Genomic DNA, 24414 nt, shown 5'->3' on the forward strand with positions numbered 1-24414 from the left:
GGTTAATTGTATTTAGTAATTCTAATGTTTAAAGACGAAGTCTTTTAAGTAAACTTATAATTAGGTAACATTATTCATGCTGCCATCTATTGAGCAGTTTGGATTCAAGTAAATTTATATTATGCTGATTCGATTTAATAATGTATCTATTTTTTTCATCATACGTTAATTTTTTTAAAAGTTGATTTGAACTTTATCCAACTGATATAAAATCGATTTATAGCCAGTAGCAATCAGTTAATAGTTATAAGTAGCTTTAAATCGTATTTTAATTCATAACTGAAATTAAAGGAGTAATATACAAATTGTTTGATCTGTTTGTGAAAAAAATAATCATTACGAAAAATTTCAGTACTATTTAAATTCCAATAGTTTGTTGATAAAGCTGCTTTAGGTTTAACTTGGCCAACAGATGGAGCTGCATTTTAACTGTAACTATCGGATATGGTGGAAAGATTAAACATTACTCACTTGTTAATTCAAATAAAATAAAACAAATTACGATTGATTTGTGTTATAATTATGAGGCAAACAAAACTGCCATAAGTAAAAAATAAATGCCAAAGTAAAAAAGATATGCATACAGAAATGAATAACGTACAATATGAAATTTGAGCAGTACATAATCTTTTATCAATTAATTAGAGTCCCTTTGTGAATGTAATATTTTCAATGCGTTGATCTTCCCTAAGTCCAAGATATTATTACATCGGTAATATTTAGTATATTTTATTTTCGGAAATCTTTTCATTTTTTCTGTATTTGAAATCTGATTTCACTTTATTCATTAATTTTAGATGCAGTTGTCTCTAAACAGGGAAAGTCATATTATGTCTAGCTTGTACATCTAATAAATATATTCTATTTTGAAAATAACGAGATAAACAAATATGATTGCACTCAAAAATAATTTTTAAAAAATGCCCTTTTAATAAACTTTTATGTCATCATTATTTATAAATTTTCACTTACAAAAAGTCAGCTTTTCAAACATCTTGACTGACATTCTTGGAGACAGAAATTTAACTTCCATATTTTCTTAAATATAAGATAATCGGATTTCAATATTTATATAATACAAAAACAAATTAGAATGAATTCTATACGTTAACTATTATTTTTAAAAGGCAGATAATCATACTGGAATTTTTTCAAATAAATGCATATCCCGCATTTCTTTATTTTTTAAAATCATATATAAACTGTGGAATACTTGCATAAAATGGCATCCAGGGCAGATATCAGGTTAGCGACTCCTGGTTTTTCTTTAATTTTCTTCTTCTTCTTTTTTAAAAAAAAATCACAATTCAAAACTTTTTCCCTTTCCGTGAAATTATATGCAAGGAACCCTAAAAATTAAAAATGTAACGAAGTCTGAACAATAAATAAATAAAATAAATAATAATAAATAATATAATAATAATAAATAAATAAACCATTTATAGACTTATAAGATTTGTAGGATTTGCTTTCCCCGAGCTTGCATTAATTACTTAATTTTAAGATTTAAATTCGAAATAAAAAGTGCACGAAAGAAATGTATTACAATTTGAATCAAATTTTGATTAATGAACAAAATGAAAGTACCCTGCATGTTCTGCAACTAATGAAATTAATGATTTAGGCTGTTACTTTTACTGCTAAAAAAATTAAGCAGAATGTCTTTTTTAAATGAGACTTAAGATTATTTATCACTTTCATCAAACATGAAATTAATTTAAATTATAACAATTCTACGTTATATAGCTAATTATAAAATATATGGTTAAACTATTTTACAACTGGATAATAAATTTAATTTTGTAATTGTTTTCCTCTTGGAACTAAGCAAAATTACCATTTTATAAAACGCCCAAATACATGTATCAAAATTTTTTTTTAATTCTTAACTACTATCTATTTTAGTCATTTACATAAAAAAATACATTACATGCCAAACATGATTTAGAAATATTAACAATCATATGCTCATAATAACACACTGAAAAAAATTTACATTTATAAGTTGTTAAATACTAAAAATGTTACACTTTTGAGAAGGAAATATACTTTATTTATATAAAATTTCTGGCAATGAAGTGATATGCGATTCAAATGGTTATTACAATAGTTACTTTTCTTTGAGGATTAAGAACTATATTTTGAATCTGATTATATCGCATTTGTAAATAATAAATTTTTAGCAACAAGTATTTTAAAAATAAGAAGAACAAACAATTTCTTACATCTTTCGATTCAACTTTTGCATGATTATAATTTTAAATTATAAATAAAAAATGCTCTTTTTTCTATAACGCATGTAAAAGTAGATTTATTTAGTCATTAGGGAATGACGTCTGGTTTCCAGGACGTGTATACCAATTAGGACCAAAATGGGTTGAGAAATTCATAGTTAAAAATTGCTTTAGAAGTCATAAAATCTTCTAAGAAGTTCATGTACACTTAATTTCAAATGTCACATGACAAATCTAACACTGAAATAAAATAATACGATGACTAAAAACATACAGAGAGAAAATGCAACATTCTTTTATTAAATTCATTAGTTAATATTTTATTTTTAATATATTATTTATTAATACTAATTTATTAGCACTGATTAATGATTTAATTTCTTTTCGTAACAAAAGTAAAATAAAATCCTTGATAAAAAAAGTAATTTGATATATGATTATCATAATCAACAGAAGAAAACAAATGGTTTAGAAATATGATGAAATAATGAAGTTTGAATAAAATTTCAATAATGAAAACTAATTTTTTAAATCATGTTAAAGAAATTTGTTAAAACTGTGCACTATAAATTACACTTTTATATCACTGAAAAAATAATTTTTGAAATTTCAAGATGAGATAAAAATTATTTTTGTGCTATAATATTTTCAAAATTTACTAAAAAAAAACTTAGAAATTTTGCTTACTTATTAATAAATTAAAATTCTCTTTAAAGGCTCGAAAAAGTTCGAGGTCAACATTCTAAGTCTCCAAAGTATATTTATACCAAATTGAGTAATTGTAAGTCACAAGTGAAGCCTACAATACATCAATAGGCAAATAGACAAGAAATACAACAGTTTTCTTTAATGTTAAAAGTTATAATTGCATAATAAATATTAAATATTGATATTTCGTTTATATAAAATACGTTTTAAAATCATATCATAAAAATAAAAAAAACACCTATGATTTTGTTTCTAAAATTTTGAATTAAATTTTGCTAAACTTTCTCAGAAAATTTGGCATATTATAACTTTAATCAGTTAAAACGAGCTCAAATAAGAAATTTGATTAATTGTCTGTATGAAAATTTCGTATACATGGAAGATGTAAGACGAATATGCATTTCATTGATCTTATATTAAAAAGAAAAGATAAAATCTGCAGAATGTGCTTAGTCAATTAAAAAATACGTATGAAGATAGTAATAAAAAAAAATTGCATTCATTATTTTCCACACTCGTAGAGATTTTATATATTGATAACTAGGGCTGAATTTAGACTTTACCAAACAAGCAAAACTTATAAACTGAATTATAACAGTTTATCGTCATATCATTAAAACTCCCGAGGAAACGGATGATCAAACATTATGTTCCCTTTTCTAAATAGATTTTTTGATGGCCAAATATGGCCTTCTGCCCACTGAGAGCTACATCTTTGAAAAGAGTTTAGCTTTCCAGTGATAAAGTTTTTGTTAATAGATCCCTGTTAAAAATCCCTATTTCTTATTTTGCTTTGAGAAACTTTTGTTCTGAGGTTCTAAAAAGAACTACATTTTTCATATCTCCCCTCACTTAATCGGAACTACTTTTTAAGAATTCGAAGAACAAGAATTTAAGAAATAATATGTTTCTTCTAAATGCAGCAAACAGATTCCTCAAATTTGCGCCTGCTGGTAATGGCACCCAGAGTTCACCCCTGCTTGAACAACGCTTGTTAGAACACTGCATAATGAGAATAAGATTGTCTTCCTCTATTATGCTTAAAATTTAAATTTTATGTTTTTTTTTTGTAAATATGAGGCAATATATTTCAATTTTCTCGAAATAAAATGTTTAAAAAAACGCAAGGCCACCACACCCATCCACACTAGTTGAAAAAAAAATGATTAAACCTAAATTTTTTCATGCTGAATAAGTTAAATTAAACCATTAGAAATGTTTCCTCTTTGTCTCTTTCCCAATCCATCTAATTTATGCTTAACTTTTTATAATAGATAGTATAGAGTGTTCATATTGTACGTCTTCCGAAATGGATTCTATACATACCCATTTGGATCAACTTCCTCAGAAAATTCACACAAATCTACCATTTTAGCATAAATATCTCACAATAAACTTCATTTATTTTGTTTCAGATTTCCAAACCCACGAACAAACAAAGAAATAATAATTCTATTTTGATAAAGTACTAAAAATCAGCTGAATTTGGCGACTCATTTGTTCGCCCAGATTGACTTTGATTAATATGGAATGCATTTTTTAAAAATAATTTCTCTTTATTACTTTATAGCGTATAAAACCCGAATTCAATCAACTTAAATTACTGAAAATTAAAAAAAAAACATTTATATTGCGAAATAAAAGAGTAAGTGAAAATCCTACCTACGGAGTTAATGGTTTGCAAAAGCAGGCGATTCGAAGTTTTGATAGTTGAGATTGAAATTCCATCAAAATATTTAAAATCAATGTTACTGAGAGTGTATTAAAATAAATGAAAAATTATTATTAAAATTAAGAGAAAAAATGTTGGAAAGGAAATCGATGTCATTAGAAATGTAATTTTTGGGACTTAATAATTATAATAATTAAAAAAACATTTTTGTAAGATAACTGTTTTAAATAGTAGGAACATCAATTTCCATAGGACAGTAATAGTGATTATCCATTTGGCAATCTTAAAGCGTATTTTTCCATACGATTTAACTTTCTATTTGAAAGTTTAATTGAGATTTGTCTTTTGATTTCTTTGATATTTTCTTTTCTCTGATTGAGCAGACATTTTGGTGACTAAGCGAACTCTCTCCAGAACATTTCTAATAATATTTTGCAGCTCTGTACGAAGCGTTCGGTTCAATGCAGCTGCAAAATCGTTCAATTAAGTACTCTGAAATTCACGAGATGATTTGTATGCGTTTCACTGTTGCCCTTCAACGATTATTAATAAAAACGATTTCTGTGCCACGCACTTTAGCGTTTATATTCCAAGATGATCGTAATTAAATTAGGCCTATTCCGAGCACTCTGTAACTCTGACTGAAATGCTAATTGATTCGTATACTTGTAGATAGTCTATTCAGGATGGACTAAAAGATTCCGTGGAAAAAATTGAGAGCAAAAAAATTCCCCTAGGGGACACTTTACAGACAAAATGCTTGAAAAGACATACAATGAATAATTATTATTTATTAAAGCATTTTCAAGCATTATGGAATCGAAAATAAGAGTTTAAAAACCTTATTTTCATATTTTGAAGCATTATGATTAGGGATTGCAATATCGGATCAAAAGTTCAATACCAGTATTCGGTATTTTTTAGATCTTAATACCGGAATACCGGTTTTAATACCGGTAGTAGAGATTTTAGAAAAAAGAAAGAAAATACAGGTGTTTCATTGTTTTATTTGCCAATTTTATTAGAGAGTGTAAATATCAAAAAAATAATTTGTAATCTATAAATTACAACAGTATATAAAGAATCACGAGAAAGTAAAGGAACATCGTATTTATTTAAATCACAAAAAAGTGTAAATATCACTATTCAGTCTGTGGTACTGTTAGCAATGCGCGATATACTTTTTCCAAGTATTTACCTCTAAATTCCTCATCTTGAAATAAATCGATTTCCCGTCGGATGATTTTGGATATAGCTGATTTCTGTATTGTATTTTGGTTCGTTGAATTTTTTTTATTTATCGTAATTCTAATTGTTGTTCAATTGACAATTCCTTTTCACTATCGACTTTAGAGTCATCATAATCTTCGATAACTGTACGGAATTCTTTTGAATGTGGATAAATTTGTGGGTAAAAAATTTTAAGAAAATTTACTATAAACTTGATCAGATTTAAATTGGTTAGTCTCTTTTCTTCTTTTTCATTTTCAATTTTAAAATCATTATAATTATGTAAATACCGAAAGGCATTTTCTATTTCGGTATGACTTTCTTCTGTGTGATTTTTCAATGTAACCTTGAACCTTGTATTTCCCACGTTAGATACTTTTTAGTTCAATTTTTTTCGCACGTGTATGTGAGTGTTGTGTTATTTCTGACAGCATTTTATTTTATCTCAAAATTTCGTATTGATATGTGTAGCCAAAAGTGATAAAAACACTTTCAGGAATGGTACGAAGAAAAATTTGCATAATATCATTAAATATTGTGACCAAGAAGCAGAAAACGGAAAATTAAAATATTCCTGAAAAAATTTAATAACAAGTAAAAATGAAACATTTTAATATAAAAAAGATCATTATTATTTTGTAAAAAAGAACATAAATAAGATACAGAATTTTTTAAGAACAGAATAAGAACAGAATTTTTTCATTTATTCTTCATAATTTAATGTTTATGTCCCTGATATTAAATAAAAATTGCTCTGAAACATTTTACTGTGCATTTGTACCTTTTTCCTTCTGTATTATTAATTATCTGTAATGTTTACGTCTCATAAAATCGCAAGTAATCCGAGTTTACTTCATTGTTAAATGTAAAATCTCCTCCTTTCATTTTTCCTCTCACACCTATTTGACGAATTAAACTCATCCTAACGTATGCGCAAAAGTGCGGAAGGTTTTACAAACCGTTGTCAAACAGCATTTTATCACTTCTCTTGATTGTATGATGTAACTTTGTATTCACAGTCTAATTAATTTCACCCTCTAGGAAGACATAAAAACAAAAACGTATATTATTTTGCTATGTTGGCGTTCCCTGAACATATAGTGGAGACAATTTAGAAAATTTCTAGGAAATACCGAAAAAACGGTATTTAAACTTGTGAATACCGGTATCACAAAATTGTACAAATGGCTCAAAATACCGGTATTGCAATCCCTAATTATGATAGTCCTACAAAGAATGATAATTACGGCACTATAAGTGAAGAAGAAATCAACCAAATTTATTATATAAGCAAATGTATTTAGCATAAGTTCTGGGTATAAAGAGGAAGAGGTTGAGGGAATATTGTTTTTAGTTACGATGTCTGTTCATTGCACCTAAAGTATGTTAATCGTGAAATTGGTTTATGAAAACCAGAGAAATGCAGAGCAAACTCTTCGAGAATTTCGACAACAGCGTGAATTCGACGAAGGAATTTGATACGGGGACCAAAGACAGATTTGATATCGCCATTTGAAAGGACTGGGTCGTTATACGTTAAACGTGGCAGAGAGCAAAAGCCCATCAATGCAGAAATCGTTTAACAAGTAGTCAATTTTTCAGTCGTTTCAGTAGTGCAATTAGATGCATCCTATGAAACAGGTTGGAAGATGCTGAAAAAATTAGTGCACTTTTCTTTGCATAAGATTAGCCATAACCAGCAATTGCTTGATACCGACGCTGACTGTCACTGTCTTTCATTCCCCGAATGGAAGTGGATGACTTTTGGCCGTGGAACCTCCTCTGGAATGACGAGGCACATTTGCATCTCAACGAAACATGAAAAAAAATTGTCGAATTTGGCCCATAGAAAATCCACACAATTCCTCTACACTAGCCAAAAGTTGCAGTCTGGTGTGGATTCACTTCACACTCCTTCACTTTATCATTGGACTATTTTTTTCATAAAAATATACCGATAATGGCTCTGTAGCATGCTCTGTAATAGCCCTTAGATATCATGACATACTCAACTGTTTCGGCATACCTCAACTTTATGCAGAAAGGTACCCCTTCACAGAATGGACTCTATTGAAGAGGATTCTGTGACAACATTTTACCGATAAAGGATGACTAGCAGTTAATTTCACATTCCTTGCTCTGCCAGTAGTTATCCCGATCTCACTCATAGTGATTTTTGTTTATGGGACCATTTAAAGAGCTTGCTTTATTGGGAGAATATTGCAATTTTGGCTGACCTGAAGGGCCGTATAACATTAAAGGTGCTACAGATCTCTGGCGATCAGTTGCTGCCAGCTTTTGTCAAAAGTACTTTTCGCCTTCACATGTTACTCTTGGATTACAGGGCCAACATTGAACAATATGCTTTACATCACTAAACAATCTGTAACAAATAAATGTTACTTGTATTGAAATTTGCAGCTGATTTTTATTTTGACACCAAGCTCCTTCCAGCGGATTTTTTTGGAATATTTTTTAGTGCATTCTTTGATAGGCTATTTACAAAATTTCGAACCAATCCTCATTTTAGAGTTATATTGCGCACTGAACAGATCAAGATTAATTGCGATCACTTTATATATAGATTAGATAGAGATCTCCAAAGTTAGTATAAAAATCATTTACTAATATTCATCCAGCGCTACGCTTTCTAGTTATAATGTTCACATTATACAATTGGAGAGTCTGCGCATTTTCTGTAAGCGGTTCAAGGTCACATTTTCTACCTCGTTACTGGTTGTCTGCCTCGCAACACTGAGGCAGATAACAATGTCACTTTTTTTTTTTTTTTTAACACAGCTGTTAAGGCATTCCAAAGGTAAGGTATTACCGAAACGTACTGGCGTGGGAAAAAAAGAAGCTTTATCAAAACCATGGCAACAGAGAAGGAGAAAGAGTGAAGAATAGGGAAAACGAGTGTTCTTGAAGCGCCTACAGAAATTACACAGATTATAATGATAACCAACTTTTTGATGCATTTAGTCAGAATGAGTTACAATTTCAATACAATTCTAGAAATAAAATCATATACCAAATTCAAATTTTCTCTAGCTCATTGTGCATTTCAGTTATGTGGCGGACAAGCACAGAAAGTGTCAGAGGATAAATTTTGATCAAAATGAAAAATCTAAAACTATGAAACTGCGATTCTCTTTAAAGGTCCGCTTCTGATTTTAAATAAAATGAATATCCTTGATATCACTTGATTTATTGATCATTATAGAGATCGATTTTAAAATTATTGGAAATATGTGCAATCGACGCAATTGGGGATAATTTTGTCTCCAATATAGCGCTTCTTCAAATTTTGCAGCCAAACAGTTGTCACCTACTTCAATGGTGTGAGAGAAACTAAATTTTATTTAATATTGATACATAGTATGTATTTAGATTTAAAAAAATTAGTTTTTAATTAATACATCCTGTGCATTTTTATGAGGTTCTAAGCTAATACTCAGAAAATCTGATATTTTAATATTATTAATTAATAAACATTAATTATTATTATTTAATAATTAATGTTTTTGATTCGAATTCATAATATTTTCCTGGTATCTGAAATATCTTAAAATAATACTAAAATTTTGTTTAATTATAATAATTCTGCAATTTATTTTGGTTAATTCAAAATTTAGATAAAAAAATTTTAAATTCATTTTTGTAACTAAATTCTTTTAATTAAGAGAATATTTTTGTATTTTGGGTCTTCAATGAATGTCAGTGAATAATTTTATGAGGTCCTGTATTTACTCGAAGACTTTAATATGCTGTAATATATTCAATTAAAATAAAAAGAAATTTTTAATAAAGAAATACCTTATATATAAATAATACATATATTTAAAATTTTATATATATAAAAATATTTATGTATAACATAGTATATAAATACCTTATATATGCATTTTCACCTTATTTTGAATTTAAATTATACACTTGTTCAATAATATTTGTGCAAATATTCAGTTGTTTATAATTACCCAGTATTTTAAACGATATTTTTATAATATTTACTTATTTTTAGAAATCATAATTTTTAAGATTGATAAAATTTAAGTGATTGTAACTATTATTATTTTATTTATTCAAATAATTTACTTTTTACCTAATAACCATACATCATTTATTAAAACTGTTAAATATTAAAAACAAAGTTAATATTTAAATTAAGAAGTTCATTATTCAATTTAAAATATTATCATTTTTCTTCACTGTATTCAGGTTTAAGCTTAACATTTCTAAATTCGCATTTTTGGATAAATCGAATTTTTATTCGCAATTCGAATATCCAAAGTTCCGCCGTATTCTCACTTCCCACTAAATACAACAATTGTATTATTCTATGAAGTTAGAAAACCAATCAGCCTTGGCAAATATTTATAAAACACAATCTGTTATTGGTAATAAAAATGGCTAGATCTGTCTGGTACTTTTTTCGCATCTATAATGCATCTGCTTTTCAACTTTCACATCCGCCGTAACACGTGCTCCTGACGTCACACCTGTTGGGAAATCCCCTTTAGAGAGAAAGTCCGTTCTTCGCACTTCTCTTGGCGTATTCAACGGGGTCGCTCGCATTTTGTATGTTGCACTTAATTTCTCAGACGATATTTTTACATTCGCCCAACGTTATGAGAAATCAGCGTAATTGGTGGAAAATTCCAACGTGCCATGCAATGCTGTGAAGTGTTTATTTTTCTGAAGCGAGGGCGCAATATGTATTTATTTGTTTTAAAGGTGCATTTGCAAACGATTTTATGTTAGTGTTTGTTCGATCATCATTTAATTCGTTCAACAAATTTTCAAAAGTCGTGAATGACTCGGATTTTAGATTGAAGAGTGTTTCTAACTTTTATAGCTAATTAGGTGGTAATAATTCTTCTCTTATTTATTTCTGTCTATTTGAAAGAATTTGGATGCAATAAGAGATTTTATTGTAAATATTATTTAAAGTGAAAATGTAAATGAATCTTGAAGAATTTTAAATACACCGTTTGTTGCCGATAACCCAAAAACAATTCTGATGAATAATTATATGAAAGATAATTATCGCTAGTTTAGAATTCAAAACAACTGAAGTCTGTTTAAAAATTTTTGTATTTAAAAATCGTTTTTAGATCTTCTACACAGCCAAGAATGTAAAATTCAGCTGTTCCAGCATCGAAAATTTAAAATCGCTCTTATTTGTTCTTTGTTGTCAATTTATAGTCAAGTGTTGTTTACACTGCTGATAATTTCTTTTGATAAGAGTTTATTCTATATGATAACAAATCAGGCTAGGTGAATGTTCTTGCACTAAAATATATGCAGTGTGTATTCAGTGCTTTCAAAGATGAAAATTAGGCCAGTCATATGAAAAGCAATGTTATGGATGATAGAATTCTGTGATGACAAGAATTTGGTAAATGTGCATAAATCATAATATTTAAGAATTGGATCTTTGTGTCTGCGAATCTTAGTGAATTGCTATATATGTACCGGCAATAAATGATTCTACTCAATTGTGACTATCCTGTATACTGTGAGTGATTATTAATGAGCTGGCGCAATATATAAACCTTGACATTACTTAGTTGCATTTCATCTTTGCTGTCCAATTTTATTGTATTTAATTAAAAACTGAAGACATGGAAAGTGCCAAACGACGTAGAGGAAATCTGTACATATTAACAAGTGAAAATAACTACTGGCGCGAACCCTTTTACAGACAGTCGTCCAACAGAAGTAACAGACGGTATTTTCGTACCAGAAACGACAACCGTCATTCACAAGATTCTGGGAACTTTATGCTATGTGTGGTATTTGTCCTTTTTTGTTTGTTTTCTCTTAATTCTGGAAACCTGCCGCACGAGGCGGATCCATCTGAAGACGAACCCTTTCCCTCCTCTGAATGCGAAACTTTGCTGCCTGAATGCGAATGTGACGACTATGGCGGAGTGGCAGGTCTCATCTGTCAGAATGTGAGCGATTTCGATGCCTTTACCAAGACCCTGGGGGATGGGTCATTGTTTGAAAATGGGACCACATACGAAATCACGTTATCTGGCACGAGGATCCTGCCACGGCAGTTTCTCAAGGGATTGATCGTTTTTCGTTTGTATATCGATGATCCCCAGACAGCATTGATGGAGGATGGGGCTTTCGAGGGTGTCCTCCGGTTGAAGAGATTCCATGTAAGAATCAGTTCCATAAAGGTAAGATAAGTTATGCTTACTTTTTTACTAATTATTTGATATAATTTTATATATTTCGGTTTGACATGGTGTTGGTTCTAATCCCATTTCTTATTGTATATCTGGTCAAGTCAATAAGTCAAACAAGAGTAATAAAGGAGACGTATGGAATCTTATGTTAATTGAAATGAACTTTGGGTGTTAATGTTTAAAAATATGTTTCTTCTTGTGAAGCAGCTGGTTACAATACATAACAATGTGTGTCTCTCTCGCTCCATAAAATGAAATGGACGATTGGTTTTTAAACAGCTTATTGTGAAACTCGACAAAGATATCAAATTATGATTTGATTAATGCTAATTAAATTATTAAAAGCCTTATAAAACTGCAATATTAGATCACACCCTCGTTTAATAGGAGTTAAATGTGAAAAATAATAAATAAAAGAAAATTTCGTCTCTTGCTTAGTAGAGGGGCCTCTATCTCTTGGCTCTACTCGCACGAGAACCCAATCTGAACTGAGGGGTTTCCTTTTTCGTCATCCCAGGAGGGAGGTGGGGTGGCGTTGTAGATGAGCTTAAACACTGTGGGTAACGAATAAAAGAAATGTTGAATCTACCAGTTAAGGGTTTATTTATAATTTATTTTTTAAATTTGGAATTCATTAAACAGTACATTAATTAAGTGTATGAGTTATGGAATAATTACAAATAAATATTGCCAAAAATTTCGACGTGAAATTTAACACTTAGAGAGTCGTTTTTAATGATTCACTGTCGGATATATTTATACAGCAAAAAATACAGAAATATATAAAATTATAGTTCTTGTTCATTTTTAGTTGTAATTTATATGACAGATTGGAGATTTACAATATCTTATCAAAACTATAAGAACAATTTCGAAATTACACATATTTTCGAATTTCTACTGAAAAACTAGACAAAAAATGTCGGGAGTGCAAAGAATATGCATGATCTCACATTTTAGAAGGAAGATTTGGTGATGAGAGCATTTTGGGGACAATCAGAATTTATAAAAGAGGAAATGATTTAAGTTGAATCCTTTCATTGAAAACTGACGTATTTTTTGCTTTAGCCAATGATTTTGCTTGCTATTTGCAATTCTCATGCATATTTGCTTAAAAATAGCATGTACATTCGAGAAAAATGTAAAGAATTTATTTAAAAAATTGAATTTTCCTTTTTATTTTTTTATTTGCTTATAATATGCGCCATTTTCAACCAAACCGTATTTAATTCATAGAATATATGACAATAGATTATCAATACATTATTTAAAATTGGAGCAAATGCTTTAAATATTTGCGGGACATTTATTTTATAATTTTTAATTGCGCTTGTGTGAAACATAACATATTCTTTTGATTCATCATTTGAAAGCCATATAAAGAAAAAATTATATGAAAAATTACAGTTAAATTTAATTATTATTCAGAAAACTTTTGACATTGCTTTGTATGATTTTATTGACAAAAGTCATATAAAGAGCAAATTGTACGAAAATTCCAGTTAAATGTAGTTAATATTCGGAAAAATATGGACATTGCGAAGAACTGAATCTCAGTTGCTCTCTAAAAGATATTAATGGCCAGAAGTATTTGACAAATTGTTGTATTTTAAAACTTGAATCGTCAAATAGTTGGTTTAAATTGCATAACATTCAAAAATATGCTAAATACCTCTGCATTATTTTAAATTAAGTTTCTAATTTAAATTTCTGCAAAGTAAATATTGTAAATAAATATACATTTTATTATATTATTCTCTTTATTTGCAAAAGTATTAGATTTATAACTACATTATGTTATAAAATAAAAAAAATCCAACCATCTTTATGTTATGTTTGTTCTGAAGATGCGTCACTTACTGATATGAATTGGAAGAACGATTTCGAGCAAGAGGTCAACGCCCACTTTTTTTCCAAGAACAGAACTTAAGCAGTATTCTTTTTACAAAAAGGGCGCGCAATTTCTTTATTCCAAACATTCCAAAAACTAGTGAATAGCCTTCCTCATAGAATGGCAAGTGTCGTCGCAGCACAGAAATCCCAATTCATATTCATAACTGCAAGATAAACAAGATATAAATGTGTTTTAAATTTATTCAGTTCTGATTGGTTGTTGCAAGGTTCACGTGGAATCAATGGAAATAAACAAATGTGACTCCGCTTCTGGTTGCTTGTTCGGATGTTTTTTTAATTATATAAAATATATCAAGTAACAAAATGTTATTATTTCTAATGTCTTCACAAAAAACGGCAATAATGTAATAAAACGTATTGCTATTTATGATCCATAGTTTACTGAAATTTAAATTAAGCACTTAATTTATAAGTATACTGTGTATTTAGCGTATATTTTGAGGTTTATACATTAGAATTCAACTGCTCGAAATTTCGACTTAAAAGAATATAGATTTAAGGAATTTTTATCTAGATTACATGATACATCTGATTTTAAAATCGTGAAGTAAAAAACACTCTAGGTTTCACATAGGCGCAGTTTAAAAATATTTTCAATAAATACTCATATTTCCTTGCATATTCAAAATAATGGCTTCCAATTTCAATAAAATGTATTGATAATGCATTGCCACAGATTCTATAAGTTGATTAGAATTTCATTGGAAACTGTGCATGTTATATGCAAAAAACATGCTGGAAAATCTGGAAATTTTTATTAAATCCTTTATATTTTAAGTATGTATGCTCTTTTTTCAAAAATATATGTAAATTTTGTGTACGGCAAATAAAATTATTCGATGAAAGTTGCAAATTATTATCAGCTTTCTGTGAAACAGGATCGTCTCAAATAAATTTTCATCTTCATTAATTTCTGGTCGATCAGCGAAATTCTCTCGTGAATGATTCATCCTTATTTAATACGAGATGACACATATTCTTCGCTGGGTCAAAATTCAAAAGTAGTACGTTCAGATTTTCTAAAAGCGTTAAAAAAAGCAGTGTAGTTTCGAAAGATGTAACTATAAGTAATTTAAATTGAGCAATTATGTTGGTTGGTAGAATCGGAAAAAATTCTTCATCAATTACCATAGTAAAGTTTTAAATAATTCGAAAAACATAAATTTTTAAGAACGATATGCTTAGCAACTCTATATTAATTTTAAAAAAAATCATGTTTTTTTATTTTGGAAAATGATAATAGATAAAAGAAATCAATATTTTTGTTTAACTTTTAGGATATTCTACAAATACTATAAATGTGTGTACCAATTTATTTGTCAGGTAGATTTGCACTTAAGTTAAAATTATCTTTGAGAAAATAACAAGAGAAAAGGTGTACAGGTTGCTTATCAGTATTGTTTAAACATTCAGGGATTTTAAAATTCCATTTTTTTATAACAGCTATAAGATAAACAGAGGAACGAAACATGGATTATGAACTACTTCTAGAATATTTTTATTTTGTCTAATTCCTGAATAATTAAATTAATTGACTTTTTAAAATTCGAGTGACAGTTTCCTTTTCGATGTTGGGGAAATAAATCTTTGAGTTTCCCCATGTGTCATAAAATAGTTTTTTTTTTATTTTGAATTTGAAGTTATAAAAATTAATCAAACGCTAGAAAATCGGCAAATTAATGTCTGATCTTCAATAAGCTTCGTATTAATTGCTCATTTTTCGTGAACGTTTGATAATAATAAAAATAAACAATGTGAGAGAAATTTATTAATTGTACAAAAATGTCCTATTTTCAAAAGCGAAATAAATATATCGTCACCTAAAATATAACTAAAGTAATGAAAGGTATGAATTCTCTAAAATAAAAAAAAATGACTCAATGGAAAAATATAATTTCATATATAGGAATTTTATTTCATTCTAATGCGTGTACAAACAAATGTAATAATCAGAAAAATAAAAAAATAAAATTTATATTTACATATTTTTGATTTATTAAAGAAAATCTTTTATAAAAATAAAAAAAAATGATAATTATTAATTTTTAATTTTAAAGCGGCTAAAAATGATTTTGTGCAGTATTTACGTTCATAACATATTCCAATGATATTCGGGAAAAACTGTTAAACTTTTGATTCATTTTTAATTAATATTCTAATTCAAACATTGAAAAACCCTTCACTAAAGAGCACTTTTACCAAGAAATAACTGCTTACTAAATTTGGTTTGCTTTAGTCCGACAGTTAAAAACATATACAATAATATTTTTCCTCTTGAATGTGTTAGATGATATGGAAATAAATAAATACAATAATTAAAACTGTTTGTTATATTTTCATACAAATGAAAGGCAACACACATGCCAAAGCGTTTAAGTAACCATGACGCTTTTTTTTGCGTAGATTCTATATTCAGTGAACAAAAATCGAACCTGCTGTTTAAAATGCCACCTTTCTACAAAGATTTGGTTCAAAATTTGATATATAAATATAATATTAGTGAAAGAAAGCTTTAATGAATTTAATCCATAATATTATATCTACTAAAATAAAGAAGAAATTGTGCCATCTTTTGTCATTCTGTAAGGAAGACAATTTGATCTATCAAATTTGATACAGATGTAATTAAAAAGTGCAACTTGATTTTTGGTCATAATTTTTTGAAATATTGTTGCATATAATTAATTTTTATAACATTTTAAAATTAAAAAGAAACTATCTTTTTAATGATGCAAATTTTGTTATCTTGAAGGTTTTAAAATCTTAAGAATTTAAAAAATAATATCATTTTTAATAATTTCATTGTTGCAATGGAACAAACAATTTCAATTTTTTCATATATTATTTACATATTGATAAATGTTTAATAGCTGGTTTTCTTTTATTGCTGAGAACCAAGGAAGAAATATTCTTGTTTTCCGCACAAATCAGAGAGTGAAATTACATCACCCTAAAAGACAATGTGCAAATTTGGAATCTTATTTTTTAATGTTAGTATGATGGAACTTGATTCCATTAAGAACAATTATGTACATAGCAAACAAACTAGGGCTAGACTTTTTAAATATTTTGGCTTTAGTGTTTATGCTTATGGTGCTTAAATAGACTCAGTAGAAAGAATCAAGAACAAATTATGTATAAGAGCATTAATTGTACATAACAGAAATTAAATACAAATCGATATCCACTACGAAAAAGCTGGTTGATAAGGGTGGCTTTTACTAAAGTAAAAGAATGTTTTTATATTATTAATTTATGAATTTAAATCGATAAAGTTTTAATAATAAACCATATTATTTATTTAAAAATTTTTTATCTCGTTCTTGCTTTCCCTTAGATTTTAAGTAGAAATAGCTCAGAATACACCTACTTCTTAGGCAATTCAAAATAAAGATAAAAACGAGGTTGAAATAAATATTTGTTTCTGAAAAATTCTACTTTTCGACTATACTTGAAATATGATCATGCTATATGAGTTTATGATGACACTTAATAAATGTTTTGAATATTGTTAATTAGGCTGCATATAGCTTCGTGCATTATTGATGCCAATGTAAAGAAATTGAATAGATAAAATTAATAGAATACTTCTTCCTTAGCTTTTAACAATGGAAGAAAATCACGAAATTTGATGTGTGTAGACATACATATGTCTTGGCAATGTAAAGACATAAAGACAGAAGAGTGGTGCAAGGAGCATTTTCCGAAACTGAATATCATCTGGAGAATGGACACAATACTCTCAATCTCATGATTACATTGTATGGTCTATTTTGGAGTAAAGGGCTTGTACTAAACGACATAAAAGTTTGGACTCTCTAAAGCAATGGCTTCGGCGGGAATGGGATAGATTAATGGTAGAAGACTTGCGGCCCATTGCTGAGAATTTCAGTAAGCATCGCTGCAAAAGAACTTTGAAACAAATTAAATTTATTTATTAGTAAAAATCTGCTACTATTATTATTTATTATATTTTGTTAATTTATTTATTTTTAATTAAATTATATTTAAAAAATATTTATCCGGGTTTTTCTGTCGCTCTCTGCATATTCCAAGTTTGATAGCTGTATGTGAAATAATCAAATCTGTAAAGCGCCAAAACACAATCACATCCAAATTCGATGTTGCATAATTAAATCAGTTTTAATCACAGAAATATGGAATTTTTTTTTCATTTAAAATGCAAACGCGTCAAATAATTTTTTACAAAATATGAAATAAAATCACGGGTCTGTAAAAGAATTTAGACATCGTAATTTATTTAGTTTAGTTTGACTGAGACAATATAAAATATAATTCTCGAAACCTCTTACTATAATTTTCAAATGGAAATATATGCTTATTAATTCTTTAGAATTTAGCAATTAAGTCACGATTAAAGTGAACTCTTATTTAGTGATCAATAATAACTCGGAGACTGTAAAGCAAGAAGTAATCAAAACAGAAAATGTCTTCCTTTTAGGAAGTAATAAAAATATGATTCCAAAATCGTTTTCTTTAAATTGATTTCTAATCTTTGCATAAAAGTAATATGCGATGTTTTGGTTTTATTCTTTTCGTATCTATATGTTTCTGTAGAGCAGATGGCGATTGCGAGATATTTGTCCGGACAAAATGACGTCATTGGTTTTTATCTGTGTTGGCTGCTTCATGTGTTTATATGCTAAGATAAACAGACAGATTGAAAAATTTCCATGCATTTCTATAGTTCACGGATGTGTTGAGATATTTAAAGATAGCAACTCTTTGGTTTCAGAAATTCAACCGGCTTTTTCTCTTGATAAGGAATGGAAATTCCCATTTCATGCTCCATGTTATTTTGAAAGTGAATCTTCAGATATTTTCTAGATAAATTTTGCCCAAGTATTAACTGTGCACAAAAGAAAATTTTTGTATGTGTCAGATCATTATAAAACAGAAATGTTTGAAAAGTTTTTTTCCCCTTCTTCTTTATCGTATACGAAATATAAAAAAGAAAATGCTGTAATCGTCAGAGAATTTGACCTCGAAATTCTGATGAATTTTCACCTTTCAGATATCCCTGATTCTGAAAAAATACTTTTGGAGTTAAGATTATCTGTATGTGAACATGATAATTAAAAATTCATTTTATCTTAGCGGATTAAATTTGTTATGCTCAGTAACAATTTTCTTGATTTTTTTTTCAAATTTTGCTCACAATCGATTCATAGAAACTATGCCTTTTTATATGTCGTAAAAGTAATCGATATATAAAAAGGAATATAATAAATTACCAGAAATGTATTGTAAAATAAAGAGATAGATGGCTAAAATATCGCACACATTTTAACATTTTGAAATGGAAGAAGCATAAGAAATTTTGAAGCGAATCCATCAACAAGTTGAACCTCTATCGTTTTGCATATTCATTGTCAATTTTCAATTTCAATTATGCGAAAATTAGAACCAAATTCATATTCAGTTTTCTTCTCTATCCTTCGAAGCACAAAACGCTCAACAGCGGAATTCTAAAAATAAAAATCTGAGCACTTGTGACGGAAGGTCCTTATTTTTTTTTTGTTTTTTTTGCTTGTGGTGGAAAAGAATGCTTTTTTAAAGGTTGTTTTAGGGAGGGGGCTATCCCAATAGCTTTTTTACTTTTTGTCTTTACATTTAAAGATGTATGACACTTATGTAAAGACCAATCTGTCTCCTGCATTGAATTACAGAGTTTTCGACATTTAAACTTTTAATTTTATAATAATAGAAATTAGTTTAAAAGACAAATATGTCTTGAAAACAAACATCTCGAAAGTGTCTTTTACTCTTATATGCATCGAAAAAAAAGTACCTGGCAAAATGCGCCGTTTAATTAGGGAGATAAACGAATTTATTATTCCAGGGATTAACTAAAAGATGTACAAATTAATATTTGTTAACTTGCAATTAATTGTTTATAGTTTGCTACACGTATAAGCAATAATTGCTTTATATATATATATGATATAATATTTGCTACAAGTATAAACAATAATTTAAGTTTAAAGTTTGCGAAAAGTATTTGAAAATTCTAGTATAAACCCTTTAATATTTTAATGGTTTATGCTTGTAATTTCTGGGAATATATTGCTAACAGAATGAATGCATGTATGCAAGATTTTAATTCTTTTATACGAATTAATGTAAAATTGTACAAGGAAAAAAACATAGAAACAGGTACATATCTCTATTCTCAAATATCTTAGCATCATAATGTTTTGGGCTTGTTTCTTCTATTGCGTCTTCATCTGGTTTAATTGCATCTGTCGTAGCAATTTGTGTATTTTTTTACTTGATATTATTCATAAAAGGAAAATCGGTTTAATCATTTATACTGTCAATGAATAAAAAGTGAAACTTTTACATTGATGTTAAGTTCAAAATAAAAGTTCCACTTTCCTATTATAGCGTAATTTTTATTTTTATCATTGCGTTTATAATGGTAAAAACCACTAGAATGGAATTGGTTTGAATTGCATTTAAGAAATAAAATGCGTTATTATAAATTAAGTTTGCAATTAATTTTGAAAAGTTTATTGAAGAAAAAAAACTGCGCAGAAATAAAAATTGACATCACTGAAAAGCAAATATTTGAATTTTAAAGTGGTACAAATATGTTTTTGTGCTGTAGTATGTCAGGAAGTTACTGAGGAAAACATCAAAATGTTGACTAATTTTCATTCAATCAAACTTTTGAAGCAATCCTTTTTAATCTGACCGCATTATTGAAAATGTAATTACATGCTAAATTTGGTTGACTCCGGATGAAATGATCTGTTCTATAAAGTGCTTTGAACGATTTTTGTATCACTTAGTTATCAAAAAAATATGCCAGCAAATAAAACATCATCATACTAATAAGGTATAAAAATAATCTCTAATGTATTTTTGGGAGGAAAATTAACTTAACTCCCGCTTTTAGTATTTAAAAAAAACGATAAGAATATTCTGATCATCATGAAGATTAATTTTATCGTTTGATCACTGTACCATTTGGTATGGTATTCTTAAAATAGCCTATGTAAGGGATCTATAGTCTCTCTTATAAAGAACGTCCCAAAATGATCCCAATATTTGAATTTGCCTCCATTCGTGCAATAAAGTGTTGGCAACCCTATTAGAAAAACCATTTGACAGCTGATAGTTTAGGGTAGTAAAAATGGAAACAACGTGTTTTTATTGTTAAATAATGTTTCAAAAATAATAAAAGCCTTGCGGCCACAATTTGAAAATTTGAGAATTGGCCAACTAGATCGTGTGATTTAACACCATTGGATTTCTTTTTATGCGGTTTGAAGTCAAAGGTTTATGCCAACAAGCACTCGTGCATTGAAGAAGGAAATTGAATGCTACATCAACTAAATTCAGCCACATTTATGCAAAATGATCATAGAAAATTTCGACAAAAGAGAACGCATGTGTCATCAAAGCCGTAGAGGCCATTTAACCTATGTGTTATTCCATAATAACCCTATCCTGTGTAGTTTTAGATTTAATAAAAGTATAACAATTTAAAGAAAGAAAACTGTTTTTTATTTAATGCAAATCTTGCGTTAGCACGTTGTTCTATCGCGTAACGCTCCCTTTTTACTAATCCTAAACTATCAACTGTCAAATGGCTTTTTAATCGGGTTGCCAACACTTTTTATGACGACACGAATTTTATTTTAACACGAATTATGCCAAATTCACATCTTGCGTTCATTTTGGGACACTATTTAAATAATAGCCATTAAATCGTTGTATTATATTGTACCATTAAACAATCAGGATTTAATTTCTTTTGTGTTGCTTATCTAAGGATTTTTTTTATCACATGATAGTTTCAATCTTGTAACATTCTATCACTTTGCAGCGGCCAAACAGGCGATAAATGACTGTTTTTTTCGCCAGTTGGCGATAAGCATGAATCATACCTTTGGAGATGAACTTTGCTCTCCAACGGATACGAGTGACTCACTTCCTGCCTTCGCCAGCTGGCTTAGAACTTCTGCCTCGTGCTGCTCGATGGAATTACGGCCAATGTATCATGATTTATATTTGTTAATTTAATTTGTAATTAAAATTTATTTTTGTTATTTACATGGCTGGCAGTTTTCATTAAGTAAAAATGTTTTAATACTTTAATTTAAAGTAAATTTGGCAATGCGTGTTAAACCACGCACCAAAACTTCATTTGGGACTGGGAGTTTAGTTGTTAATGAAGGGAGACAAATATAATAACTCTAGAAGTAATCGAGAAGAATAATTTGTCTTATTTTTCAGTTATATAATTAGGAAGTAAAGCGCTTTCCTATATTCTCAGAAAAATCACCGTCTTCAATGAATATTTTAAATCTGACCATCACGATCCCTCTACGCCAAAAGGATTGTCAGTGCGGAAATCAGCCAGAAATGACGCGGTCCGGAATGGAAGGTTGTGTATCTAACCTATTTCGATTATTTTAGACATGCCTTATTTCTCCACACCACTTGGAATGGGCATGCGACCCTATTGTGGAAACAGTAGTGCGTGTGAGGTGGGACTTGAAATGCATGCGAATGAAGAATGAAAAGAACTACACTGGTGTTTGATCGAGACGTTCTTTGAAAATGCTGATTGATAGCAATAACTGAAAGCAGGCTTGTCTGCATGGCTTGGAGTGCTCGTGCATGACAGACCTAAACGGATGGCTAAAAAATGAAATCCAAAAATGGAAATTTAAAAAAAAAAATGGAATGGAAAATTGGAAAGAAAAAAAATGGAGTAGAAAAATGGAAAAAAAAGATGTGATTGAAAAATTGAAATTAAAAATGAAAATGAAAATGGAATGAAAAAATGGAAATGAAGAAAAAGTGAAATGGAAAAATGGAGGAGTGACACAAATTCATTTCATGGTATGAAATCAGTAAGAATGACTATTTTTTTTATTTTGTCTAAGCATCATTCTGTGGTTAACATAAAAATACACACATTGGGTCGATTTAAAATGTAGTGAAGCAGACACTTTTGATACAAAAATGACCTAAAAATGTTTTTTTAGTTTTTTATTGTTGTTTTTTCTTCCCTTCGAAAAAGTAAGCGTCTTTTTTTTATTTTTATATTTTTCTCAAAACATGCAGACTCAACTTTTGCTTTTAATACTTACTTCTTTTCATTTTATTTTACTTACTTTATTACTAGTAACCTTTACCCTAGTGAACTTAATTTCAGCATTGCAAATTCGTATCAAATATTGAACGGAATCTGTCTGAGATAATTCCTTTTGTCTGTCTATCCATGTGATAAAACGAAAAAATCTAACTGAATGGAATTCGGTTTATAATTCTATCCCAAGAATGATAGATCTGCAGTACATTTTTACTCAAATTTGTCTGAAAGTCACGGCACCTTATCTATCCGAACTTGCGTTTTCTAACAAGATAAATAAATAAATAAACCCTAGGAAGATAAAGGGATGAACTTGATTGTATGATGTTGAAATATATAAACAAGTTTAAAAAAAAACACTTGCTAGTTATACTTTGTTACCTATTTCATCTACATGTAAATTGCCTTTTGAAAGAAAAAAACATTCGTCATTTCTACATTCTACAGGTGTCAGAACACATTCTTTCCAATACTGACGCTTACAAGGCACATTGACTTCTGATAAGGCACATAGGACAAATGAAATGTAATGACGACATCAACCATTTCATATGACATCAAACTCTGAACGCTTACCATTTCTTGTGTAAGTAAAATGTACCGACTTAATAATAGATCACTCATTCAGACAGCTTAGCTGTTAAAAAGTAATAAATCCGCATTTGAGTTCTGTTTTAAAGTGTTTTAACTGGAAGGAGGACAAACATTCTTTGTTAAGTAAATACTCGAGGAAATGTTGTTAGAGAATAGAGGCTGAAAATCTCTATAATAAAATTGGGTCGTAAAAGTTACCAAGGCTATTTCAAGGCTGCCTCATGGGCATAAATGTATAAAGGGAGTGAATGGGAAGATGACTTATGAGATAATCAACTGAGATCAGAACATAGTTAAGTTGAATAAAATTATTCCACAGTTCAATGAAATAAATATAAATAATTCTGCTTATTATATAAAATAAATTTTAAAAATGAAAAGCACCGAAACTCCCGCATATCTCATTTTCATACATAGAGAAACATTTTTATTTCTAATTCTTTTATTTTCAATCGAAAAGTAGCTTCAATATATCAAATGAAATTTCGATATATCGAATGAAATTTTCATTTAAAATTATATAGATATCTATGACGGGAAACAAACGGTTATTGATTTCATTTATAAAAGAGAATATAATTTTTTATTTTTTTAATTCTGCTACAATTCTTATCGAATAGAAATTTTCGAAAGGCATGAAGTCGTTTATGGAAAAGCTATAAACACTTGCCTATGAATCATATGTTAAGTTTTTCTTTAACATGAAACGAGAATTTTATTTTAAATTTA

The 24414-nt window shown here is 28.7% G+C and overlaps 1 protein-coding gene across 1 annotated transcript in view; it reads left to right on the forward strand.

Moving 5' to 3' along the window:
* Positions 1-10404: 10404 nt before the first annotated feature.
* The window catches only part of LOC129971395 (protein toll-like), an 84261-nt gene continuing 70251 nt past the window's right edge, over positions 10405-24414 (forward strand). Inside the window, exon 1 of the mRNA XM_056085127.1 lies at positions 10405-12038. Within this exon, the coding sequence (XP_055941102.1) occupies positions 11472-12038 (567 nt within the window). The 5' untranslated portion in view covers positions 10405-11471. The remainder of the gene's footprint in view (positions 12039-24414) is intronic.

The sequence above is a fragment of the Argiope bruennichi genome, chromosome 6 (assembly GCF_947563725.1).
Source record: "Argiope bruennichi chromosome 6, qqArgBrue1.1, whole genome shotgun sequence".
NCBI classification, from domain to species: Eukaryota; Metazoa; Arthropoda; class Arachnida; order Araneae; family Araneidae; genus Argiope; species Argiope bruennichi.